The sequence below is a fragment of the Scyliorhinus torazame genome, chromosome 5, assembly GCF_047496885.1.
Source record: "Scyliorhinus torazame isolate Kashiwa2021f chromosome 5, sScyTor2.1, whole genome shotgun sequence".
Lineage (NCBI taxonomy): Eukaryota > Metazoa > Chordata > Chondrichthyes > Carcharhiniformes > Scyliorhinidae > Scyliorhinus > Scyliorhinus torazame.
In genome coordinates, this window is record NC_092711.1 from 79,688,076 (window position 1) to 79,714,651 (window position 26,576).

The window sequence follows — 26,576 nt, forward strand, 5'->3', positions numbered from 1 at the left end:
GAGTTCAAGAACATATCAGATCAGCCATGATCTCATTGAATAACAGAGCAGATTTGATGGGCCGAATGGCCTACTTCTATTCCTACCTCTTGTGGACAAGCTAGATTTGGAATAGGATGAGCTGCTGATGGGGAGATGAAGAGGGGTGAGCGGAGCGTCAGGTGCAGCATAAATACTGACACAGACCAACTGAGCCGACTCAATGGAATAGAGACAAATGTATTCATTTTAGATTTACTTGTAGTGGCAGGGAAAATACTATTTGAAATGAAAATGAAATGAAAATCGCTTATTGTCACAAGTAGGCTTCAAATGAAGTTACTGTGACTTTACTGTAAATTAAGTTTACTATCCAGAATAAAATAAATGTACTACATCTGCTTTTGTGAATCACTTCTGTCAAGACGAGCAGTCCCCATCACAAAACCGGCCCACTGGAAGCAAAGTCGGAAGACTGGCCAGTCCAGTAGAAAGAAACTCTCTGACTCTCCAACCGTCAGAATGAACATGGTTCATTCCTGGATGTGATTCACAGCAGCAATAACAGCAGAATCCAACCCCTGTCATCACTTATGGACTTGCTGGTGTCTCAGCAGGTTGGATACTTGGGTGAATCCTTTACCACAGTCAAAGCAGATGAATGGCCTTTCTCCGGTGTGAACTCGCTGATGCAGGCGCAGGGTCTATGAATCACGGGATCGCTTCTCACACTGACAGCAGATGAATGACCTGTCCCTGCTGCCAACTCGCTGGTGTCTCAGCAGATTAGATAAATGACTGAATCCCTTCCCACACTCGGAGCAAGTGAAAGGCCTCTCCCCAGTGTGAAGTTGCTGGTGTGTGTGCAGGTTGGATGAATTGGTGAATCCCTTTCCACAGTCAGAGCAGGTGAACGGTCTGTCCCCAGTGTGAACTCGCTGGTGTCTCAGCAGATTGGATGACTGTGTGAATCCCTTCCCACAGTCAGAACAAATGAACGGCCTCTCTCCAATGTGACTGCGTTGATGAGTTTCCAGTGTAGAGGGCGTACAGAATCCCTTCCCACAGTCCCCACATTTCCATGGTTTCTCCACAGTGCAAGTGTCCAATGCCTCTCCAAATTCAATGATCAGTTAAAGCCTCATCAATGCACAAAACCCTTGTATGGTCTCTCCTCAATGTGAATGGTGCAAAGTTTTAACAGGCTATGTCAAGGTAAAACTCTTCCGCACTCAGTTTGCTGGAACACTCTCACTCGGGGGGAGAGGGGGGTTGTCTGATTGCCTTTCTAGTCACACCGATTTTGAAAACCTTTTGAAGCAGACAAACATTTCTCTTTTGAGAGTCAAAGGCCAATGATATCCATGTCCCAGTCAACTCAGGACTCTCAGATCCTGACGTGATGATTAATTCAAGATTTCTGTCTCCAAATTCTCTACTTCTAACGTCCTGTAAAAGGAGTTTAGAAAAGTTATCACCGTCAGTCCAGGATAGACATTCAGAACAGATAATTCTAGTTCCAATGGAACATTCTTTCCGCTCTTATTTTAAAGAAAGCTGTAAATCTCCATCCACACTCACACTGTTCTCAATCTGCTGTACACCCTCCCAATTCTCCTGTAGGTGACAATTTGTGCGACTCCTCTACAGATCCATGCTCACCATTTCCTGTCGAGTACAGCACTAAAAATCTTGATGCAGATGCTAGACTAAAAACATACACGTTTAAATCCCGGATTAAAAATCTGTTTCACCTACAGTACTGTATTGCTTGATCAGAGTTTAATGAGCCATAGCAGTAGAAATAGATTAAGATAATGATTGTTTATGAACACAAACACGCTGCCTACAAGGGTGGTGAATGCAGAGACATTCAACTACATCAAACAGGAATTCAATGGGTAATTGAAAGAAATATACTTGAAGGACTATGGGGATATGGACAGTGAATAGGACTGACTGGATTCCTTGACTGAAAGACAACATGGACTCGAGTTGTCAAATGGGACTCCTGTGCTGTAATGGTTCTATGACTGGAAATATACAACACAGCGACAGTAACAGACAGAAGTAATAATGAATGTATTTCATGAGGGGAGCACGGTAGCACAGTGGTTAGCACAGTTGCTTCACAGCTCCAGGGTCCCAGGTTCGATTCCTGACTTGGGTCTCTGCAGAGTCCGTATGTTCTCCCAGTGTCTGCGTGGGTTTCCTCCAGGTGCTCCGGTTTCCTCCCACAGTCCAAAGATGTGCCAGTTAGGTGGATTGCCCATGATAAATTGCCCTTTGTGTCCAAAAAGGTTGGGTTGAGTTACGGGGATAGGGTGGAGGCGTGTGCTTAGGTGGGGTGCAGTTTCCAAGGGCTGGTGCAGACTCGATGGGCCAAATGGCCTCCTTCTGCACGGCAAATTTTGAAAAATGACAGACTTTATAACAAGTCGAGACATATCTCTGTCTTATATTAATTCATTATGTCAGCCACAAAACCCTTTAGTTGTGAACATCAGAAAAGAGACCATCCTTTAAGTCAGACAAATAAATGGACCAAGTTGATGGAGCAAAGGATGTCACTGTCTTCGAGAGAGAGAGAACTGGGCCAACCTTTCCAGAGTCTGCACCCTCCCTGGATTCACTTCCTTTCCCTCCAGTTCCTGCAGGTCAATCATTTAAGGTCAGAATGAGAAAAGAAGTGGAAAGGGGACGAAAAGAAGTGAAAAGGGGACGAAAAGACGTGTTTTACTCACAGGTGTGGGACAGAGGATGAAACTTTAGCTTGTCTTAATCTTAATCTTCAGTCACAGATGGAGGAGAAGCAGCAGCTTTGCTGGGCAGGAATGAGCAGATTCACAAGCTCCAGACTCAGACAATAGAGGAAACTCCTTGTCGCCATTAGTACAAAGCTCGTATATTGATTGGCTGCAATCACCAGAAGAGCACTTCCGGTGTGCCAGGTCTTCCCATTGGTTAAGCTCAGCTCCGACCACTATGAGAGGGCGGAACCTGAGCCCACGTGGTGCTGGGAGGCACTTTGACCTCCAGACGCGCTGAGCTGTTGTCCAATCTGCTGTATCTTGCTTCTGCAACCAGTGATATCCTCCCGCTGGCTGGGAACGCCCCTCTGAGGCATTGTGACGTCACAATGGACCCCGGCCTGAATCAGCCAATAGGAATCACTGTTGTTCGCAGGGACATCTTCAGCACCACCCTCCCCATCATCTCATGGAGCCAAGTTTTCCAGGGAAACGGTCCGGCCAATGGGGTGGCTCTTGAAAACCGGAAGGACTCTGATCCTCCAGCTTGTGAATGAAGGTTGAGTTTAAATACAGACTGAAACCTCCTGTATCCAACATCTGTAAATAAAACACTTTCTTTTCTCCCATTTCCAATTCTTTTCTAATTCTAGGTTCAAATTTGAACTGGCCATTTAAAAAGGATGCCTTGACTTGCTGACTTGAATCACCCCCTTTTCCCCTTGTGTAACACTGTCTGAAAATAGACATCAGGCTGATCAATGTACTGAAAGTACCTCTGCCACAGAAGATGAGCAGAGATAATGTTCACCGCCCTATAATTCTGCTGTAAATAATTTATCTCACAAACTAATGGACAGATATCACCAAACATTGGTACACCGACAGAGTATGACCCATGCAAGAGCTGATCTATTTTTTGTTAAGACCAGGATCTCGATTTTTTTTTATTTTTTTTAAAGTATCCGTTCACAATGGAAGATCAGACAAATTGACCTTTTCTTTGAGATTGTTGTGATTTGTTTTGAATGTTAATTGTTTGAGAATGTTTGTCGATTATCTTCACTGCTGGGAAAGAATTTGAAATGAAATGAAAATCACTCGTCACAAGTAGGCTTCAAATGAAGTTACTGTGAAAAGCCCCTAGTCGCCACATTCCGGCGCCTGTTCGGGGAGGCTGGTACGGGAATTGAATTGTGCTGCTGGCCTGCTTTAAAAGCCAGTGATTTAGCCCAGTGTGCTAAACTGAATTTGTCACAGCTGTCCAAATATCAGCAGAGTTTTCAGAGCAGTTTTTGGATCAGGATTTTCCTGAAACCTCATTGTGAGACAGTACCCTTAATAAGTAAATGTACTGTTTTTAAGGTTCAGAGTTCCAAAACCTGATTTCATTCCTGTCGGTAACAATAGATCTCAAAAACTAATGGAAGGGGTTGAACAAAACATGGCACACAAATAGGCTATGGCCTAAGGAAGAAATAATTGAATTTGTTAAGAATGTGGACTATACAAAGATTATAAATAAATAAAAGTACAGCACTGGGACAGGCCCTTCGGCCCTCCAAACCTGTGCCGACCATGTTGTCCATGTAACCTAAAACCTTCAACACATCCAGGGTCCATAGCCCTGTTTCCCCACCCGATTTATGTATTTGTCAAAACACCCCTTAAACATCACTATTGTACATGCTTCCACCACCTTCTCCGGCAGCAAGTTCCAGGCACCCAATATCCTCTGTGAAAAAAACTTGTCTCACGCATCTCCTCTAAACTTCCCCTTGTACCTTAAACCTTTGTCCCTGAGTAATTGACTCTTCCACCCTGGGAAAAAGCTCCTAACTATCCACTCTGTTCATGACTAGATCCAGATCTTGGAATTTTTCATATTCAAATGGAGGGCTAGACATCTGCGCACAAAAGAATTTGTCCTGGTGCTGCATCTTTTCAATTAAACAAAAGATTGGAGGCCAAATGTTCCCTGACGCAAACCCCATGCCAACACATCAAGCAATCAGAATCCACTTGATATTTTGGCATTTAAACAAAAGCTTTAGGTAGTTTTTCCCTGGTGCACTCTTCATGGCAGCCCCTCAATCAATCAGAGTCCACTTACCAACCAATTTATACACAGTCAGTATCAATTGCCCCCTTTTAAATTTGGTATTCTTGCATCTATGCTGATGAGTATAAGAGGAAAAGCTTTGACAGCAATATTCAAATATTTTTAAAGGATTTGTTCCGGTGTGAATTCGCTGGTGTTTCTGCAGCGTGAATGAATGAGAGAATCCCTTCCCACACTTGGAACAGGTGACTGGCCTCTTCCCGGTGTGAATTCAGTCGTGTTTCTGCAGGGTGGATGACTGAGTGAATCCCTTCCCACTCTCGGAGCAGTCTCTCTCCAGTGTGAGCGCGTTGGTGAGTCAGCAGATCCATTTTGCTTCTCAAGCTCTTCTCACAATCAGAACACATAAAATGTCTTGTGTCAGAGTGAACATGTTGGTGTGAAGTGAGATGGGTTTGAGTTCTAGAGTTTTACAGCACAAAACACGGCCCTTTGTCCCACTGTGTCTGTGCCGGCTGTCAAACACCAATCTATTCTATTCTCAGTTTCAGGGATTATTAACATTAACTCAAACAAACTCCAGCTGTCAGAATGAACATGGTTCTGTCCTGGATGTGATTTCGGTTCAGTCCTGGATGTGATTAACATCAATAACAGCAGTCGTGGAGGCACTTGTGAACTCGCTGGTGTGTCTGCAGGGTGGATGACCGAATGAATCCCTTCCCACATGGGGAACAGATGAACGCTCCCTCCCTGGTGTGAATGCGCTGGTGTTTCAGCCGGAGGGACTGCTGAGTGAATCCCTTCCCACACACAGAGCAGTTGAACGGCCTCTCTCCAGTGTGACTGCGCTGGTGAATCAGCAGATCCATTTTGCCTTTGAAGCTCTTCGCTCAGGCGGAACATTTAAAAGATTTCGTGTCAGAGTGAACACGTTGGTGTGAAGTGAGGTGGGCAGACTGAGTGAATCCCTTCCCACACTCAAGGCAGGTGAATGGTTTCTCCCCAGTGTGAACGTGCTATAAATTGCCCTTCAGTGTGCAAAGGGGAAGTGGAGATACGGGGACAGGGCAGGGGAAGTGCGCCTGGGCGGGATGCTCTTTTTTAGGGGTGGTGCAAACTCAATGGGCCGAATGGCCTCCTACTGCACTGGAGGGATTCTATGATGCTGCCAGACCTGTTGAGTTAATCTGGCATTTTCAGTTTGAACTCTAAATTACATACATTTTTAATCCACTAATTATATTAATTGAACCACCATAACATCAACTATGAGGAGCAGTGTGTTGATGTTTCAGCTATTGCAGCCTTGGGAAACTTTGTGGAGTTTGCACATTCTCCCCGTGTCTGCGTGGGTTCCCTCCGGGTCCTCCAGTTTTCTCCCACAGCCCAAAGATGTGCAGGTTCGGTGGATTGGCCACGCTAAATTGCCCCTTAGTGTCCAAACAAAGGTTAGGTGGGTGGAGGCATGGGCTTAAGTAGGGTGCCGTTTCCGAGGGCCGGTGCAGGCTCGATGGGCTGAATGGCCTCCTTCTGCACTGTAAATTCTATCATTATGTTGGATTTTCTCTCTGTCTGACCCGATGGATGTGCCTGGTGGTATTTCCCTGACGGTAGCACAGTGGGTAGCACAGTTGATTCACAGTGCCAGGGTTCTGAGTTCAATTCCCACTTGGGGCACTGTCTGTGTGGAGTCTGCACGTTCTCTCCGTGTCTGCATGGGTTCCCTCCGGGTGCTCCGGTTTCCTCCCACAAGTCCCGAAAGACGTGCTTGTTAGGTGAATTGGACATTTTAAATTCTCCCTCTGTGTACCTGAACAGGCACCGGACTGTGGTGACTCGGGGCTTTTCACAGTAACTTCATTGCCGTGTTAATGTAAGCCTACCTGTGACACTAATAAAGATTATGTGTTTGTGTATTTTAGGGAACAGGTAGAACTTCCTTGGTTCTACCTGTTGTACCTCAGATATTCCATCTGTTTTTGGTTAATGTGTCTGGAGTCTGAGTTCTTCCAGTCTGTCTCCAATTCTCCTTCCTGTCTCGGGTATATGGGTATAGGTAGCTTGGTGTTGCGATTAGTGTTGTTTAGTTGTCTGTCTGTCTCCAGCAGGTATTGTTGTCTCTCGATAATGACGGTGCTGCTACTCTTGTCTTCTGGACATTTCCGTGTTGGATCCAAGCTCCCGGATTGTCTGTCTTTCTCTCTGGGTAAGATTCTGTTTGTCTCCTGTATTTCACTGTGACAGGGCAGAGACCTGATTGAAGGGAATCAAACATGGGAGTTCTGGGAAAGATGGGCAAGGATTTGGGAGGTGACAACATGTTCAAAGAGTTTGGAGAGGAGAGGGAGGTTGAAGATGGGGCAGTAATTTGTAAGGATGGCAGGGTCAAGGGTTTGTTGTACTGAGGAGGGGGTGATGATGGCAGATTTGAAGGACTGAGGGACAGTACCTGAAGAGAGAGAAATGTTGACAATATCCATGGACACAGGGCAGTTGGCTGATCAGTAGCTGAGTGGGAATAGGGTTGATGGAGCAGGAGCTGGGTCTCATGGACAAGATGAGCTCTGAGAGGGCATGAGGGGAGATGGGAGAGAAACTAGAGAAAGATGTGGGTTCAGGGCTCGGGAAAGGATGAAATTTAGAGACAGTTTGGTCCGGTGGGCTCGTGGAAGGGAGGGAAGCAGCAGAGGCAGCTGATCAGATTTACTCAATCTCAGTCACAAAGAAGCTCCACAAGCTCCTTACACTTCATGTTGGAGGTGAGGATGGAAGAGACAGGGGACAGCGAGAGTACTTCAAAAGGAACTTGTGTCAGATATTAAAAAGTTTTAATACACTGCGTATTTAACACAAATCTAATTTATTTGACTTTTAGCCAGAATATTAGCCCCTGTAAATGGGCTGGAGTTTGTTATCAGCAGAAAGAGACCCAAATGAACATGGTTCAGCCCTGAATGTGAGTAACAGAAAAATCCAATTACTGCACAGAGATCAAAGAACAATACAGCACAGGAACAGGCCCTTCGGTCCTCCCAGCTTGCTCCGGTCATGACACCAACCATGGCCAAAACTCTTGAACCATATCCCTCTGTGTCCATCTTATCCATGTGTTTGTCAAGATGATTTTTGAACGCCGTTAATGTATCTGCTCTGTGGCCTCGTTGGTGTGTCAGCAGCTGGGATGAAGCGGGAAATCCCTTCCTACAATTGGAGGTGAACGATCACTCTCCAGTGTGAACTCGCTGGTGCTTCTGCAGGTCAGATGACTGAGTGAATCCCTTCCCACACTTGGAGCAGGTGAATGGCCTCTCCCCAGTGTGAACTCGCTGATGCCTCTGCAGGTCAGATGACTGAGCGAATCCCTTCCCACACCAGGAGCAGGCGAATGGTCTCTCCCCAGTGTGAACTCGCTGGTGGTACCACAGGGCCGATGACTGAGTGAATCCCTTCCCACACCAGCAGGCGAATGGCTTCTCCCCAGTGTGAATTCGCTGGTGTGTCAGCAGGTTGGATGACTGAGTGAATCTCTTCCCACATTGGGCGCAGGTGAATGGTCTCTCCCCAGTGTGAACTCGCTGGTGTGTCAGCAGGTTGGATGACTGAGTGAATCTCTTCCCACATTGGGCGCAGGTGAATGGTCTCTCCCCAGTGTGAATGCGCTGATGTACAGTGAGGCGAGATGAGTGTCTGAACCCAGTCCCGCAGTCAGAGCACCTAAACGGTTTCTCGTCAGTGTGAACACGTTGATGGCTCATCAGATCCCCAGAACTTTTATAGTACTTCCCGCAGTCTGGACATTGGAACGGTCTCGCATCAGTGTGAACTCGCTGGTGACTCAGCAGATCAGATGACTGAGTAAATCCCTTCCCACACTCAGAGCAGACGAATGGCTTCTCCCCAGAGTGAATTCGCTGATGTACAGTGAGATGAGATGATTGTCTGAACCCAGTCCCACAGTGAGAGCACCTGAACGGTTTCTCGTCAGTGCGTACACGTTGATGGCGTATCAGACTCCCAGAACTTTTATAGCTCTTCCCACAGTCTGGACATTGAAATGGTCTCTCCCCAGTGTGAACTCGCTGGTGTTTCTCCAGGTCAGATGACTGAGTGAATCCCTTCCCACACTTGGAGCAGGCGAATGGTCTCTCCCCAGTGTGACTGTGTCGATGAGTTTCCAGCTTGGATGGGGCAGTGAATCCTTTCCCACAGTCCCCACATTTCCACGGTTTCTCCTCTGTGTGACTGCATTTGTGGTTTATGAGGTCTGATGATTGACTGAATCCTCGTCCACACACACAACGCGTGTACGGCTTCTCCCCACTGTGAACGATGCTTTTTCCTTCCATGTTCAAAGTACGATGATATTGAGGATATGATAAATTGAGGACTCTGTCAGATCCTGATGTGATGCTTGGTTTGAGGTTCCGGACTTTGAAGCTTCCCCTTCGAACACCCTGTGAAACTGATTTAAAACAAAAAATAGGGAGTGAGAGAGAACCCACAAAACACGAAGGCAGGTTGTGAAATTGAGCTGAATGAATCTGGTCATTTGTGGGGCCAACACTAAAAAAAAGTGACCATGAGAAACTGCTGGATAGTCACAAAAACCCAACTGACCTCTTTGGGAGGAGAGAGAAAGAGGTGAAGAGGGAATTTGTATATCTACAAGACAAATTAAAGAGGATAGATGGCATAGCAAACTCGATCTTCAGCTTCATAAACAGTAATATTGATACCAAAACTATGCTTCTGGTGGCACAGTGGTTAGCACTGCTGCCTCACAGCGCCAGGGACCTGGGTTCAATTCCGGCCTTGGTGACTGTGTGTCTGGAGTTTGCACTTTCTCCCCGTAACTGCGTGGGTTTCCACCCGGTGCTCAGGTTTCCTCCAACAGACCAAAGAAGGGCACGTTAGGTGGATTGGCCTTGATAAATTGCCCCTTAGTGTCCAGGGATGTACAGGTTCGGTGGGGCTATGGGGTTACGGGGACAGGGTTGGGGTGTGGGCCTCGGCAGGGTGCCCTTTCAGAGAATCAGTGGCGACCTGATGGGCAGAATGGCCCCCTTCTGCACTGTAGTAATTCTATGGTTCTAATTCTATTCTATGAATCTTTATAAAGCTCTGGTCACCACTCTTCAGGAAGGATGTGAAGGTTCTTGGAGAAGGTGCAGGGGAGATTTACCAGAATGGTTCCAGCAAAGGAGGTTGAGGGAGATTTGATTCAGGGACACAAGATTATGCCAGGTTTCCACCAGGTGGACAAAGAAACTGTTTTCATTCACTGATCGTACAAGCAGTCGGGACACAGATTTAAAGTTTTGGGTAAAACCTGGATTGAACTATATAAGATCCTGAGGGGTCTTGACAGGGTGGATGTGTTGACCTTGGGTAGGGCGCTCTTTCCAGGAGCCGGTGCAAACTCGATGGGCCAAATGGCCTCCTTCTGCACTGTAAATTCTATGATAATCTATGATGTGGAGAAGATGTTTCCGCTTGTGGGAGAATCTGGAATGAGGGCATCACTGTTGCAAAATAAGGGGTCTCCCATTTCCGATGGAGATGAGGATTTTTTATTCTCTTGAGGGTTGTAAGACTTTGGAACTCATGTTCTTAAAAGGCAGCGGAAGCAGAGTCCTTGAATATTTTTAAGGCAGAGCTGGATAGATTCTTGTTGAGCAAGGGGGTGAAAGGTCATCAGGGGTAGGCAGAAATGTGGACTTGGGGTGGAATGAGATCAGCCGCAATCTTATTGAATGCTGAGCAGGCTCGAGGGGCCGAAAATAGACACAATGAATGATTTCACACAGACATAGGAGACTGTTAAATAGGTTAAGAGCCCATGGTGTTAAGGGCAAGATCCTGGCCTGGATAGAGGATTGTCTGACTGGCAGAAGGCAGAGAGTGGGGATAAAGGGGTCTTTTTCAGGATGGCAGCCGGTGACTAGTGGTGTCCCTCAGGGGTCGGTGCTGGGACCACAACATTTTACAATATACATTAATGATCTGGAAGAAGGAACTGAAGGCACTGTTGCTAAGTTTGCACATGATACAAAGATCTGTAGAGGGGCAGGTAGTATTGAGGAAGCAGGCAGGCTGCAGAAGGACTTCGGCAGACTAGGAGAGTGGGCAAAGAAGTGGAATACAAGTGTGAGGTTATGCACTTTGGAAGGAAAAATAGAGGCATCGACTATTTTCTAAATGGAAAGATGCTTCGGAAATCAGAAGCACAACGGGACTTGGGAGTCCTTGTTCAAGATTCTCTTCAGGTTAACGTGCAGGTTCAGTCGGCAGTTAGGAAGGCAAATGCAATGTTAGCATTCATGTCGAGAGGACTAGAATACAAGACCAGGGATGTACTTTTGAGGTTATATAAGGCTCTGGTCAGACCCCATTTGGAGTATTGTGAGCTGTTTTGTGCCCCGTATCCAAGGAAGGATGTGCTGGCCTTGGAAAGGGACTAGAGGAGGTTCACAAGTATGATCCCTGGCATGAAGAGCTTGTCTATGAGGAATGGTTGGGGACTCTAGGTCTGCACTCGTTGGAGTTTCGAAGGATGGGGGAGGGTGGGGGGCGGAATCTTATTGAAACTTACACGATACTGCGAGGCCTGGGTAGAGTGGACAAGGAGAGGATGTTTCCACTTGCAGGAAAAACTAGAAGCAGAGGACACCATCTCAAACTAAAGGGACGATCCTTTAAAACAGAGATGAGGAGGAATTTCTTCAGCCAGAGGGTGGTGAATCTGTGGAACTCTTTGCTGCAGAAGGCTGTGGGGGCCAAATCACTGAATGTCTTTAAGACAGAGATAGATAGGTTCTTGCTTAATAAGGGGATCAGTGGCTATGGGGAAAAGGCAGGAGAATAGGGATGAGCAACATATCAGCCATGATTGAATGGCGGAGCAGACCCGATGGGCCGAGTGGCCTAATTATGCTCCGATGTCTTATGGTCTAATTTGAGGGAAATAAACCTGCGAGGATACAGGGAAAGAGCAGGATAATGGGACTGACTGGATTGCTCCAGAAAGCTAGCACGGACTCAAAGGGCCGAATGCCCTTCTCTGTCTCTGACTCTTTTGTGTAATCTAGTTTTGTAATTTAACTCCGGGGGTTCAGATATCACTCGGGTAAATCTATGCTACACTCCCTCTGAGGCCATTCTATCCTTCCTCAGGTTTGTTGTCCAGAACTGAACACAGTTCTCCAGGTTTGGTCTAACCAGGGTTTGTGAATCTCGGGGCTTTTCCAGTTACACTGAGACCTGAAATCTTCCCTCACAGACAGAACAGACAAACCTTTTACCTTCCACACCCAGATGCTGCTGATATTCAGGTTCTGGTGAATCGAGTGACTCTGTCAGATTGCGATGTGACGTTTGGTTTGCGTTTCCCGTCTGTTAAACGTCCTCTTCCAGTATCCTTAAATTTACAGAAACCTCACTGTCAGTTTAGGATAGAAATTCACAACATTCTCTCCCTGCCAACTTTGATTAAATGTATTCCTGGAGGTTTGATGACATGACCTGCCTGCCGCATCCTCCAGCCATTACTCGGCCAACACATCCATCCTTGTGACACACTGCCTTCCTCGGCCAATTGGGAAGCAAAATGACTCATTACCTCACAGGACAGTTACTGTCCTAATGATTTTCCAGACACCCAGGGATGAACCTCACCAACGCAGGGAGTGGAGTTGGTGTGAACTCGGGGAGAGGAGCTTCGGAACAGTAAGTATAAATAACTTATCTCGGGAATTCACGGCCTAGTCGGCAGGGAGTGGAGTTGGTGCGAATCCGGGGAGGATGAGCTTTGGAACAGTCAGTATAAATAACTTACCTGTTGGGTATCGGGAACTGGGAATAAAAACCGAAATGTGATTTTGTAAGGGCCATGAAGAATCCAGCACGAGTTTGAAGGATACAAAGTAATAACGTTTATTCACTATAACAGTAGCAGTAACTTCCCTTGCTACCTCCTCCTTCCTGCTGGTTCCTGAACTGGCCAGCTTATTTATACTAGGAGTTTCTCCACCCCCCTCATTGGGGGAAGTTCATACTCCCATAGGATTGTGGGATAGTCATTAGTCCCCAGCCAATCGTAAGTAGGCAGGTTATAACACGTGACATCAGAGTAAAGCTGATTGGCTGGTTGGGAATCGGTTCCTAAATTTGAAAAACTGGAGTAATTAACTAATTAGGGGAGTAACGAGGATATTAGTAACTAGGAGATTAGTAACTAGGAGATTGCTGTTTGTATCTATATCAGCGATTTGGATGAGAATGTGCAAGGCATACAAAAGAACAAAGAACAAAGAAATGTACAGCACAGGAACAGGCCCTTCGGCCCTCCAAGCCCGTGCCGACCATGCTGCCCGACTAAACTACAATCTTCTACACTTCCTGGGTCCGTATCCCTCTATTCCCATCCTATTCATGTATTTGTCAAGATGCCCCTTAAATGTCACTATCGTCCCTGCTTCCACCACCTCCTCTGGTAGCGAGTTCCAGGCACCCACTACCCTCTGTGTAAAAAAACTTGCCTCATACATCTACTCTAAACCTTGCCCCTCTCACCTTAAACCTATGCCTACTAGTAATTGACCCCTCTATTCTGGGGAAAAGCCTCTGACTATCCACTCTGTCTATGCTCCTCATAATTTTGTAGACCTCTATCAGGTCGCCCCTTAACCTCCGTCGTTCCAGTGAGGACAAACCGAGTTTATTCAACCGCTCCTCATAGCTAATGCCCTCCATACCAGGCAACATTCTGGTAAATCACTTCTGCACCCTCTCTAAAGCCTCCACATCCTTCTGGTAGTGTGGCGACCAGAATTGAACACTATACTCCAAGTGTGGCCTAACTAAGGTTCTATACAGCTGCAACATGACTTGCCAATTCTTATACTCAATGCCCCGGCCAATGAAGGCAAGCATGCCGTATGCCTTCTTGACTACCTTCTCCACCTGTGTTGCCCCTTTCAGTGACCTGTGGACCTGTACACCTAGATCTCTCTGACTTTCAATACTCTTGAGGGTTCTACCATTCACTGTATATTCCCTACCTGCATTAGATCTTCCAAAATGCATTACCTCACATTTGTCCGGATTAAACTCCATCTGCCATCTCTCAGCCCAAGTCTCCAAACAATCTAAATCCTGCTGTATCCTCTGACAGTCCTCATCGCTATCCGCAATTCCACTAACCTTTGTGTTGTCTGCAAACTTACTAATCAGACCAGTTACATTTTCCTCCAAATCATTTATATATACTACAAACAGCAAAGGTCCCAGCACTGATCCCTGCGGAACACCACTGGTCACAGCCCTCCAATTAGAGAAGCATCCTTCCATTGCTACTCTCTGCCTTCTATGACCTAGCCAGTTCTGTATCTACCTTGCCAGCTCACCCCTGATCCCGTGTGACTTCACCATTTGTACTAGTCTACCATGAGGGACCTTGTCAAAGGCCTTACTGAAGTCCATGTGGACAACATCCACTGCCCTACCTGCATCAATCATCTTTGTGACCTCCTCGAAAAGCTCTATCAAGTTAGTGAGACACGACCTCCCCTTCACAAAACCGTGCTGCCTCTCACTAATACGTCCATTTGCTTCCAAATAGGAGTAGATCCTGTCTCGAAGAATTCTCCCCAGTAATTTCCCTACCACTGAAGTAAGACTCACCGGCCTGTAGTTCCCTGGATTATCCTTGCTACCCTTCTTAAACAGAGGAACAACATTGGCTATTCTCCAGTTCTAGGACATCACCTCAAGACAGTGAGGATTCAAAGATTTCTGTCAAGGCCTCAGCAATTTCCTCTCCAGCCTCCTTCAGAATTCTGGGGTAGATCCCATCAGGCCCTGGGGACTTATCTACCGTAATATTTTTTAAGACGCCCAACACCTCGTCTTTTTGGATCTCAATGTGACCCAGGCTATCTACACACCCTTCTCCAGACTCAACATCTACCAATTTCTTCTCTTTGGTGAATACTGATGCAAAGTATTAATTTAGTACCTCGCCCATTTCCTCTGGCTCCACACATAGATTCCCTTGCCTATCCTTCAGTGGACCAACCCTTTCCCTGGCTACCCTCTTGCTTTTTATGTACGGATAAAGAGCCTTGGGATTTTCCTTAACCCTATTTGCCAATGACTTTTCATGACCCCTTCTAGCCATCCTGACTCCTTGCTTAAGTTCCTTCCTACTTTCCTTTTATTCCACACAGGCTTCGTCTGTTCCCAGCCTTTTAGTCCTGACAAATGCCTCCTTTTTCTTTTTGACGAGGCGTACAATATCTCTCGTTATCCAAGGTTCCTGAAAATTGCCGTATTTATCCTTCTTCCTCGCAGGAACATGCCGGTCCTGAATTCCTTTCAACTGACACTTGAAAGCCTCCCACATGTCAGATGTTGATTTGCCCTCAAACATCCACCCCCAATCTAGGTTCTTCAGTTCCCGCCTAATATTGTTATAATTAGCCTTCTCCCAATTTAGCACATTCACCCGAGGACCACTCTTATCCTTGTCCACCAGCACTTTAAAACTTACTGAATTGTGGTCACTGTTCCCGAAATGCTCCCCTACTGAAACTTCTACCACCTGGCTGGGCTCATTCCCCAATACCAGGTCCAGTACCACCCCTTCCCTAGTTGGACTATCTACATATTGTTTTAAAAAGCCCTCCTGGATGCTCCTTACAAACTCTGCCCCGTCTAAGCCCCTGGCACGAAGTGAGTCCCAGTCAATATTGGGGAAGTTGAAGTCTCCCATCACCACAACCCTGTTGTTTTTACTATTTTCCACAATCTGTCTACCTATCTGCTCCTCTATATCCCGCTGGCTGTTGGGAGGCCTGTAGTCAACCCCCAACATTGTGACTGCACCCTTCTTATTCCTGATCTCTACCCATATAGCCTCACTGCCCTCTGGGGTGTCCTCCCGTAGTACAGCTGTGATATCCTCCCTAACCAGTAGCGCAACTCCGCCACCCCTTTTACATCCCCCTCTATCCCGCCTGAAACATCTAAATCCTGGAACGTCTAGCTGCCAATCCTGCCCTTCCCTCAACCAGGTCTCTGTAATGGCAACAACATCATAGTTCCAAGTACTAATCCAAGCTCTAAGTTCATCTGCCTTACCCGTAATACTTATTGCATTAAAACATATGCACTTCAGGCCACCAGACCCGCTGTGTTCAGCAACTTCTCCCCGTCTGCTCTGCCTCAGAGCCACACTGTCCCTATTCCCTAGTTCTCCCTCAATGCTCTCACCTTCTGACCTATTGCTCCCATGCCCACCCCCCTGCCATACTAGTTTAAACCCTCCCGTGTGACACTAGCAAACCTCGCGGCCAGGATATTTATGCCTCTCCAGTTTAGATGCATCCCGTCCTTCTTATATAGGTCACACCTGCCCCGGAAGAGCTCCCAGTGCTCCAGATAACGGAAACCCTCCCTCCTACACCAGCTGTTTAGCCACGTGTTTAGCTGCTCTATCTTCCTATTTCTAGCCTCACTGGCACGTGGTACAGGGAGTAATCCCGAGATTACAACCCTAGAGGTCCTGTCTTTTAACTTTCTGCCTAGCTCCCTGAACTCCTGCTGCAGGACCTCATGCCCCTTCCTGCCTATGTCGTTAGTACCAATATGTACAACGACCTCTGCCTGTTTGCCCTCCCCCTTCAGGATGCCCTCTACCTGTTCGGAGACATCCTGGACCCTGGCACCAGGGAGGCAACATACCATCCTGGAGTCTCCTTCACGTCCACAGAAGCACCTATCTGTGCCCCTGACTATAGAGTCCCCTATTACTATTGCTCTTCTGCGCTTTGACCCTGCCTTCTGAACATCAGAGCCGGCCGTGGTGCCACTGCTCTGGCTGCTGCTGTTTTCCCCTGATCGGCTATCCCCCCCCGACAGTATCCAAAGGGGTATACCTGTTCGAGAGGGGGACAACCACAGGGGATTCCTGCCTGACTGCATGATCAGTAAGTTTGCAGATGACACTAAAATAGGTGGTATTGTCGGCAGTGAGGAAGGTTATCAAAAATTGCAGCAGGCTCTTGATCAACTAGGGAAGTGGGCCGAGAAATGGCAAATGGAGTTCAGTACAGATAAGTGTGAGGAGTTGCATTTCAGAAAGTCAAATCAAGGTCGGACTTTCACAGTGAATGGTCGGGCCTTAGGGTGTATCATGGAACAGAGGGATCTTGCAGTTCAGGTGCACGGTTCTCTAAAGGTGGAGTCACAGGTAGATAGGGCAGCACGGTAGCATATGGTTAGCACAGTTGCTTCACAGCTCCAGGATCCCAGGTTCGATTCCCCGATGGGTCACTGTCTGTGCAGAGTCTGCACCTTCTCCCTGTGTCTGCGTGTGTTCTCTGGTTTCCTCCTTCAGTCTAAAGATGTGCGGGTCGACTGGCCATGCTAAATTGCCCTTAGTGTCCCCAAAAAAAGGTTAAGTGGGGGTTACTGGGTTACGGAGATAGGGTAGATAAGTGGGCTTGAGTAGGATGCTCTTTGTAAGGGCCGGTGCAGACTCGATGGGCCGAATAGCCTCCTTCTGCACTGTAAATTCTCTGAAGAATGCTTTTGGCATGCTGGCCTTCATCAGTCAGGGCACTGAGTATAGAAGTTGGGAAGTTATGTTGCAGTTGTCCAGGACGTTGGTGAGGCCGCACCTGGAGTATTGTGTTCAGTTTTGGTTGCTTTGCTGTCGGAAAGATGTTATTAAACTGGAGAGAGTGCAGAAGAGATTTACAAGGATGTTGCCAGGACTCAAGGGACTGAGTTCTAGGGAGAGATTGGACAGGCCAGGACCTTTTTCTTTGGAGCGTAGGAGACTGAGGGGTGATCTTATCGAGGTGTATAAGATCATGAGAGGCATGGATAGGGTGAATGCACTCGCTCTTTTTCTCAGGGTTGGGGAATCGAGGACCAGAGGGCATCGGTTTAAGTTAAGAGGGGAAAGAATTAATGGGAATCTGAGGAGCAACGGTTTTACACCGAGGATAGTACGGAATGAGCTGCCGGAGAAAATGGTTGAGGCAGGGACATTGACAACATTGAAAAGCATTTGGACAGATACATGGATAGGAAAGGTTCAGAGGGATATGGGCCAAACACAGGCAAATGGGAGTGGCTTAGATGAGCTTTTTGGTTGGCATGGACCAGTTTGGGCCGAAGGGCCGGTCTCCATGCTGTAGATTCTATGAATCCCAAGTCTCTTTGGACACCCACTGTACTTAACCTCTTTCCATTTAGAAAGTACTCAGTTCGATCCATTTTTGGTTCAAAACAGATAACCTCACACATGTTTACATTGCCACAGTCTTGCCCATTGACCTTGTCTGTCAATATCTTCTTGCAATTTTATGCTATCATGTATGCTGTTTGAGATGCCACCAAACTTTCATCAGCAACAGTGCAGAAGAGGCCCTTAGGTCCATCGAGTTTGCACCGACACATGATAAACCTGACCCACCTACCTAATCCCATTTGTCAGCACTTAGCTCATCGCCTTCAATGTTATGACGTGCCAGTCTTCATCCAGGTACTTTTTTAGAGGATGTGAGGCAACCCATCTCTACCACCCTCCTAGGCAGTGCATTCCAGACCGTCACCACCCTCTGCATAAAAATATTTTTCTTCAGTACATGTGTCAATAAATCTAATCCCCACTCTCTGCTGTCTGTTGGTTAGCCAATCCTCTATCCAAGCTAATATATCATCTCTCAACCCCCTGGGATTTTACCTTATTACCTTTTGTGTGACACCTTGTCAAATGTATTTTGGAAATCCAAATACATCTACAGGACCCCATTATCCACTTAGCCTGATACATCTTCCAAGAACTGCAAGAAATGAGTCAAACACGATTTACCCTTCACAAAACCACACTGACTCTGATGGTTTGACTTTCAAAATGTCCAGTTATTACTTCCTCAATAATGGATTCCAACAGCTTCCCAACAACAGGTTTTAAACTAACTAGTTTCCTACTTTCTGCCTTTTTGACCTAATCCAGCGACATTGGAGATTTTCTCAGTGGAGCCTCAGTCACAATCACGGAGACTAACTTTAAATTCCAGATTTTATTAATTTAATGGATTGGAGCCCATGTCCCCTGAACATTTTCCTGTCTCTCTGCGTGACTAATGCAGTGACATTGTCACTGGGTCAGTGTCACCCCCCCCCCCCCACCCCCACCCCCCTGGGCTCTGAGAGGTTGTTTGTGGAGAGAAGCCGGAAGCGGCAGATAGTGAGAGTGGAGAATATTCATTGTTTTACACAGAACATACAGTGCAGAAGGGGGCCATTTGGCCCATAGAGACTGCACCGACCCACTCAAGCCCTCACTTCCACCCTATCTCCGTAACCCCTCCTAACCTTTTTGGTCACGAAGGGCAATTTATCATGGCCAATCCACCTCACCTGCACGTCTTTGGACTGTGGGAGGAAACCCACGCAGACACGGGGAGAACGTGCAGATTCCGCGCAGACAGTGACCCAACCGGGAATCGACCCTGGCGCTGTGAAGCCACAGTGCTATCCAATGACTTGTGCTACCGTACTGCACATTCGGTTCTGGGGCCCTGGGGTTTGTAAACCCCGCCCCCAACACTGACCTCTCACCTGTCACCTCACAACGCCCGGGCAATGATTGACGGCATCGCGCGACCAGTAGGAGAATAGTGGGCGGGTCCGGCAGACCAGGCAGGAGTGATTGGTCCTCCAACCAATCGGAGTGAATGTGGGCAGGACTGGCCGAGTGAAGCATGCGCAGTGTGATTAATGGCGATGCAGAAAAGGTTCTTTCTCGGATGCACAACTCGTGAAGGTGGGAATGGCGGGACGGAGGGAGAGCTGGATCATGCGGGTCGTTAGGCACGCTTCGTAAACATGTTATATAAACCGAAAATCCGGAAAAATAAACCACCGGTACCTGGGGATCTGAGCGGGGCCTAGAGCTTTCTCACAGAGAGGACTATGCGGTCGCCATCTTTATTTGGTACTGGCAGCGGTGCGCATGCGCCGTCTCAAATTGGGTTCCTCGCAGCAATGCACATGCGCCCTCGGCACCTTATATGGATCACTGGCAGCTCACTGCGCACGCGCACCCACCATCTTTATTGGGGCACGAGCAGCAGAGCGCAGGCTCAGTGGCCATCATTGTTGGGGGCAACGTTTTTGAAATGTGTCTTCATGACAGAATGTCCAGCAAACTGCTTCACTCTGAGTTACAAATTCCTATTTATGGGGCAGAATATATGTCCAGGGCAGTGACAATAATTCGAATTTATATTGTGACTTGAACAGAATAAAACTTTTTCGACTTTCAGAGAAACGTTACAAAATAACAATTGACACTGAGCCACATGAGGAGATATTAGATTTTCTTTTTAAAATGTTTTTCAATAATTTTTACAAAACAGTCCAAATAGGAAAATAATACAAAGAAAACGTGGCAATATGCCAACAAAACAAAACAACTTAACCCTCTAAACGATTAACAATTTAACACCCATCTCAAAGGAGAATGGGGCATACGCCCCTTACAAAAAGGCGCAAGATGAAGAGGAATTGACCCTTCCAGGGCGTCAGCCCACAGGCCCCCATCCAGCTCCTCATCTAGCTCCTCCTCCCACTTGCCCTTCAGCTCCTCCACCGAGGCTTCCTCCACCTCCTGCAGCTCCTGGTATATCGCCGAGACCTTACCCTCTCTGACCCACACGCCCGAAATCACCCTGTCCTGTATCCTTCGGGTAGGCAGCAGCGGGAATTCCCCTACCTGCTTTCTCACGACCGCCCGAACCTGCATATACCTAAAGGCATTTCCCGGAGGTAACCCAAATTTCTCCTCCAGCGCCCTCAGACTGGCACAAGTCACATCGATGAATAAATCCCCCATCCTTTTAATTCCCACCCGGTGCCAGCTTGGGAACCCACCATCTATCCTACCTGGAACAAACCTATGGTTGTCCCGTATCCCCCCCCCCCCTCAAACTGCACTCCAAGAACACCCTCTTAACCCTCGGGGTCTTATTTGCCCACACAAATCCCATAATGCTCCTGTTTACCCGCTTAAAGAAGCCCTTGGGGATGAGAATGGGCAGGCATTGAAAGACGAATTGGAACCTGGGGAGGACCGTCATCCTAACGGATTGCACCCTACCCGCCAGGGAGAGTGCAACATGTCCCACCTCCTGAAGTGCTCCTCCATCTGGTCCACCAGCCGTGCCAGATTGAGCTTATGCAAGACCCCCCAACTCTTAGCCACCTGGATACCCAAATACCGAAAACTCCTCACCACCATCTTGAGCAGTAGCTCCTCCAACGTCCTTTCCTGGCCCCTCGCATGCACCACAAACAGCTCACTCTTCCCCACGTTGAGCTTATATCCTCCAAACTCTCGAAGGGTCTACATGACCTCCTCCATCCCCTCCAGCGGATCCGCAATGTACAGAAGCAGGTCATCTGCGTATAGTGAGACATGGTGCTCCTCCCCCCCCCCTCCCCACCCCCAGACCAAACCCCTCCAGTTTCTGGACTCCCTCAACGCCATAGCCAGCGGCTCAATCACCAGGACAAAGGGCACCCCTGCCTCGTTCCATGGTACAACCTAAAATACCCTGACCGCAGCCGGTTCGTCGATACACTTGCCACTGGTGTCTGGTACAACAATATAACCCACCCTATGAACTCCTCCCCGAACCCAAACCTACCTAACACCTCCCACAGATACTCCCACTCCACCCGGTCAAAGGCTTTCTCCGCGTCCATTGCCGCTACCACTTCTGCATCACCCCCCTCTGTGGGCATCATAATCACATTCAGGAGCCTCCGCACATTCGTGTTCAGCTGTCTGCCCTTCACAAACCCCGTCTGATCCTCAAGTATCACTCCTGGGACACAATCCTCAATCCTGGTGGCCAAGACCTCCACCAACAACTTGGCATCTCCATTGAGGAGCAAAATCGGCCTATACGAGCCACACTGCAGCGGGTGCTTGTCCCGCTTGAGGATAAGCGAGGTCGAAGCCTGCGACATCGTCGGGGGACAAATTCCCTTTTCCTTCGTCTCATTAAAGGTTCTCAGCAGCAATGGGGCCAACAGTTCAAAGAACTTCCTGTCGAACTCAACCGGGAACCCATCTGGTCCCGGGGCCTTGCCCGCCTGCATACTCCCCAACCCCTTAACTAGCTCCTCCATCTCGATCGGGGCCCCAAAACCCTCTACTCGCCCCTCCTCCACCCTTGGAAACCTCAGTTGGTCCAGGAACTGCCGCATCCTCTCCCCCCCCCCCCCCCCCCCCCCCGCCCCCCCCAAGGGGGTTCTGACTTGTACAAGTTACCATAAAAGTCCCTAAAGACCTCGTTTATTTTAGCTGGACTCCACACCGTGTTCCCGCCCCCATCCCTGATTCCCCCATCTCTCTAGCCGCCTCCCTCCTCCGCAGCTGATGTGTCAACATCCGACCCGACTTCTGCCCATACTCATACACTGCTCGCTGTACCATCCTCCACTGGACGTCAGCTTTCTCCGTGGTCAGCAAGTCAAACTCCATTTGGAGGCTCCGGCGCTCCTTCAACAGCCCCTCCTCGGGGGATTCCGCATACCTCCTATCCACCCTCAGTATCTCCCCTACCAGTCTCTCCCTCTCCATCCGCTCCCTCCTCCCTGTGGGCCTTGATTGAAATTAGCTCCCCCTGACCACTGCCTTCAGCGCCTCCCAGACCACACTCACCGAATCCTCCCCATTATCATTGGCCTCCACATATCTTTGGATGCACCCCCGAACCCGCCCACAAACCTCCTCGTTTGCCAGCAGTCCCACATCCATGCGCCACTCTGGCCCCTCTCCCACCCCAACTACAGCTCCACCCAGTGCGGGACGTGATCCGAAATCGCAATGGCCGAATACTCCGTCCCCTCCACTCTCGGGATCGGCGCCCTGCTTACCACGAAAAAGTCTATTCGCGAGTAGGCCTTGTGCACATTGGAGAACAAGGAGTTTGACCTGGCAAACCACCACGGATCCACTCCCCCCATCTGATCCATAAACCCCTTCAGGACCTTGGCCGCAGCCGGCCTCTTACCCGACCTCTACCTAGACCGATCCAGTGCCGGGTCCAGTACCGTGTTGAAGTCCCCCCCATTACCAGATTACCTGCCTCCAGATCTGGAATCCGGCTCAGCATGCGCTTCATGAACCCTGCATCGTCCCAGTTCGGAGCAGACACATTCACCAGCACCACCCGAGCCCCCTGCAGCCTACCACTCACCATCACATATCGGCCCCCCTTATTCGCCACAATACCCGCCGCCTCAAAAGTCACCCGTTTGCTCACCAAGATTGCGACCCCCCTGTTCTTCGCATCCAGCCCAGAATGAAAGACCTGCCCCACCCATCCCTTCCTCAGCCTGGTCTGATCCGCAACCTTCAGGTGCATCTCCTGTAACATGGCTACGTCTGCCTTTAGTCCCTTTAAGTGCGCAAACACCTGGGCCCTCTTGACCGGCCCATTCAAGCCTCTCACGTTCCACGTGATCAGTCGGATCGGGGGACTACCCCCCTCGGGGGACCCCCCCCCCCTGCCAACTAGCCATCTCCTCTTTTAGGCCGGCCACGTGCCCACGCCTCCCGCACTCTTCAGCCCCCCAGGCGGAGGCTCCCTGCCCCGACTCTCCCTCTTACCTCCAGCTCGCCCTCAGTCAGTACAGCAGCAACCCAGTCCCCCCCCACCCCCACCAACCCCCCCATCCCCCAGCCAAGCAATTGCTTAACCCCCTTGCTCCCCCCACTGCACTCCCATAAGTCAGCTGACTCCTGCTGACCCCGGCCACTCACGCCTCTGCCACCGATCCTCCTGTTGGATTCCCCCTCAAAGTCCCCCACCAAAGGGGCGGCCCAAGTCCCCCCCTCCACTCCCCCTACAAACCAATGTGTACTCCAGTCCAGTGACGCCCCCCCGCATCAGGCCCCGCCCCCCCTTTCCGTGGGTAAAAGCCTACGATCCCTGCCTGGGCCGACCCCGCCCCCTATGGCGCAGCTCCTTTCTCCTGCAACCTCGCTCCATTCCCCAAAGGCCCAGGGCCTCCAGCACACACTCCCCCCCCCCCCCCATCGAACGTGGGGAACGCCCCCTCCCCATCGAACGCGGAGAACAACCCCTCCCAAACCAGCACACATACAGAAAAAACACAAATATCGCCCCCTCCCACTCCCCAACATCCCCCATAGCATGCTACAAACCACTAATTTGAGTCCAGCATCTCATTTTTGATAAAGGTCCACGCCTCGACCGGTGTATCAAAGTAGTGGTGTCAGTCCTGATACGTGACCCATAGCTGCGCTGGCTGCAACAGGCTGAACTTCACCCCCTTTCCGTGGAGAACCGCCTTGGCCCGGTTGAATCCTGCCCTCTTCTTGGCCAGCTCTGCACTCCAGTCCTGGTAAATGCGGATTTCAGCATTCTCCCACCTGCTGCTCCGCTCCTTCTTCGCCCATCTCAAGACACACTCCCTGTCGGTGAAACGGTGAAACCTCACCACCACAGCCCTCGGCGGCTCATTCACCCTCGGCCTCCTCGCCAGGACTCTGTGCGCCCCATCCAGCTCCAGGCCTCGGGAAGGCTCCCGCACCCATCAGCGTACCCAGCATCGTAGCCACATACGCCCCAGCATCCAACCCCTCCACACCTTCAGGGAGACCCAGAATCCGCAGATTCTTCCTCCTCGACCTGTTCTCCAGATCCTCAAATTTCTCCTGCCATTTTTTATGCAACGCCTTGTGCGCCTCCACTTTCACCGCCAGGCCCAGGATCTCGTCCTCGGAGGCCTTTTGCTGCACCTCCTTAATCGCTGTCCCCTGCATCCTCTGGGTCTCCACCAGCCTTTCAATCGACAACCTCATCGGGGCCAACATCTCCGCCTTCAATTTCGCAAAGCAGCTTCTCCAAAACTCTTGCGGCTCCCGAGACCACTGAGCCCATGCTGCCTGGTCTCCGCCCGCCGCCATCTTGCTTTTTCTCACCCGTTCTCCTCTCTTCTCTAATGCCACTTTTTTGACCACTCCGCTCCTGGTCCACTCCATACAGTGCTGGGCGAACCTCACTGCTGCCTTCCCACACCGGGAATCATCGTCCAAGTGCCGCTGGGGCTCCTTAGAAGGGCCCAAAAGTCCGTTCACGGCAGGAGCTGCCGAACGTGCGACCTACCCAGGCATAGCCCCAACCGGAAGACCCATCTCTGGTCAGATATGACACCAAGGCTCTCAACCATTCTATTCAGCTTCAGAAAGTTGCTGGGGAAAGGGATGGAGTTGGCAGCTAGGGTTGAAGCAGGAACTGAAGACAATGGCTTCAGTCTTTCCAATATTTAATTGGAGGAAATTTCTGTTCATGCAGCACTAGATATCAGAGAAGTCAGGACAGTGTATGAGTTGGGGGGGAACTTGGAGATTATGTTATTCTCATAAACCTGCTACTCTGGTCCTGGTCTGGTTCCACTTCAGATAGAGAATTGAATCCTTTCCCACAGTCCCCACATTTCCACGGTTTCTCCATGGTGCCGGTGTCCTTCTGTCTGTCTGTGTTGGCTGGTGAGTTGAAGGCTGGTCCACACACAGCCTGAGTACGATCTCTTCCTGATGTGAAACCTAGTCCACACACACAGCCTGAGTACGATCTCTTCCTGATGTGGAGCCTGGTCCACACACACAGCCTGAGTACGGTCACTTCCTGATGTGAAACCTGGTCCCCACACACAGCCTGAGTACGGTCACTTCCTGATGTGAAACCTGGTCCACACACACAGCCTGAGTACGGTCTCTTCCTGATGTGAAACCTGGGCCACACACACAGCCTGAGTACGGTCTCTTCCTGATGTGAAACCTGGTCCACACACACAGCCTGAGTACGGTCTCTTCCTGATGTGAAACCTGGGCCACACACACAGCCTGAGTACGGTCACTTCCTGATGTGAAACCTGGTCCACACACACAGCCTAAGTACGGTCTCTTCCTGATGTGAAACCTGGGCCACACACACAGCCTGAGTACGGTCACTTCCTGATGTGAAACCTGGTCCACACACACAGCCTGAGTACCGTCTCTTCCTGATGTGGAGCCTGGTCCACACACACAGCCTGAGTACGGTCACTTCCTGATGTGAAACCTGGTCCCCACACACAGCCTGAGTACGGTCACTTCCTGATGTGAAACCTGGTCCACACACACAGCCTGAGTACGGTCTCTTCCTGATGTGAAACCTGGGCCACACACACAGCCTGAGTACGGTCTCTTCCTGATGTGAAACCTGGTCCACACACACAGCCTGAGTACGGTCTCTTCCTGATGTGAAACCTGGTCCACACACAGCCTGAGTATGGTCTCTTCCTGATGTAAATGGTGCAATATGTTTTCAGACTCTGTGACAGGTTAAAGCTCTTTGCACAGTCAGTTCGCTGGAAGAGTCACTCAGTGTGTAAGTGCCTCAGTGCTTTTCCAGTCGCACTGATGTTTGCAATCTTTTCTTTTAGTCAGGACAAACATTTCTCCTTCCACATTGAAAGGCCGATGATTTTCAACTCCTGATGAATCGATAGACTGTCAGGACTTGCATGATGTTTGGTTTGAATTTCCCATCTGCAATCCTCATATTGTGTAAAAGAAGTTTACATTGAATTACTTAGATTCTACAATGAACAGGCCAGTTGGTCCAACTGTTCTGCTGCTGATTATACTCGACACATCTCCTTCCATTCTATCCACCTCATCTCAG

General features: G+C 49.1%; 1 protein-coding gene across 1 annotated transcript; it reads right to left on the reverse strand.

Annotated features, from left to right (window-relative positions):
* Positions 1 to 208: 208 nt before the first annotated feature.
* LOC140422728 (uncharacterized) lies at positions 209 to 19,842 on the reverse strand. The gene is made up of 4 exons (XM_072507681.1): positions 19,739 to 19,842; positions 12,096 to 12,211; positions 8,020 to 9,256; positions 209 to 1,113 (listed from the first exon to the last, which is right to left on the reverse strand). Exons 3-4 carry the CDS (start codon positions 9,138 to 9,140, stop codon positions 684 to 686), a joined length of 1,551 nt encoding a protein of 516 aa, XP_072363782.1. The 5' UTR covers positions 9,141 to 9,256; positions 12,096 to 12,211; positions 19,739 to 19,842; the 3' UTR covers positions 209 to 683.
* Between the last annotated feature and the right edge of the window lie 6,734 nt (positions 19,843 to 26,576).

Excerpts from the sequence above, each read along its gene's own strand:
- LOC140422728 (XM_072507681.1), bottom strand. The coding sequence starts at position 9,140 with ATGGAAGGAAAAAGCATCGTTCACAGTGGGGAGAAGCCGTACACGCGT. Across the intron at positions 1,114-8,019 it reads CAGCGAGTTCACACTGGAGA|ACTGATCATTGAATTTGGAG; the intron begins GTGATCGTTCAC and ends GATGAGGCTTTA.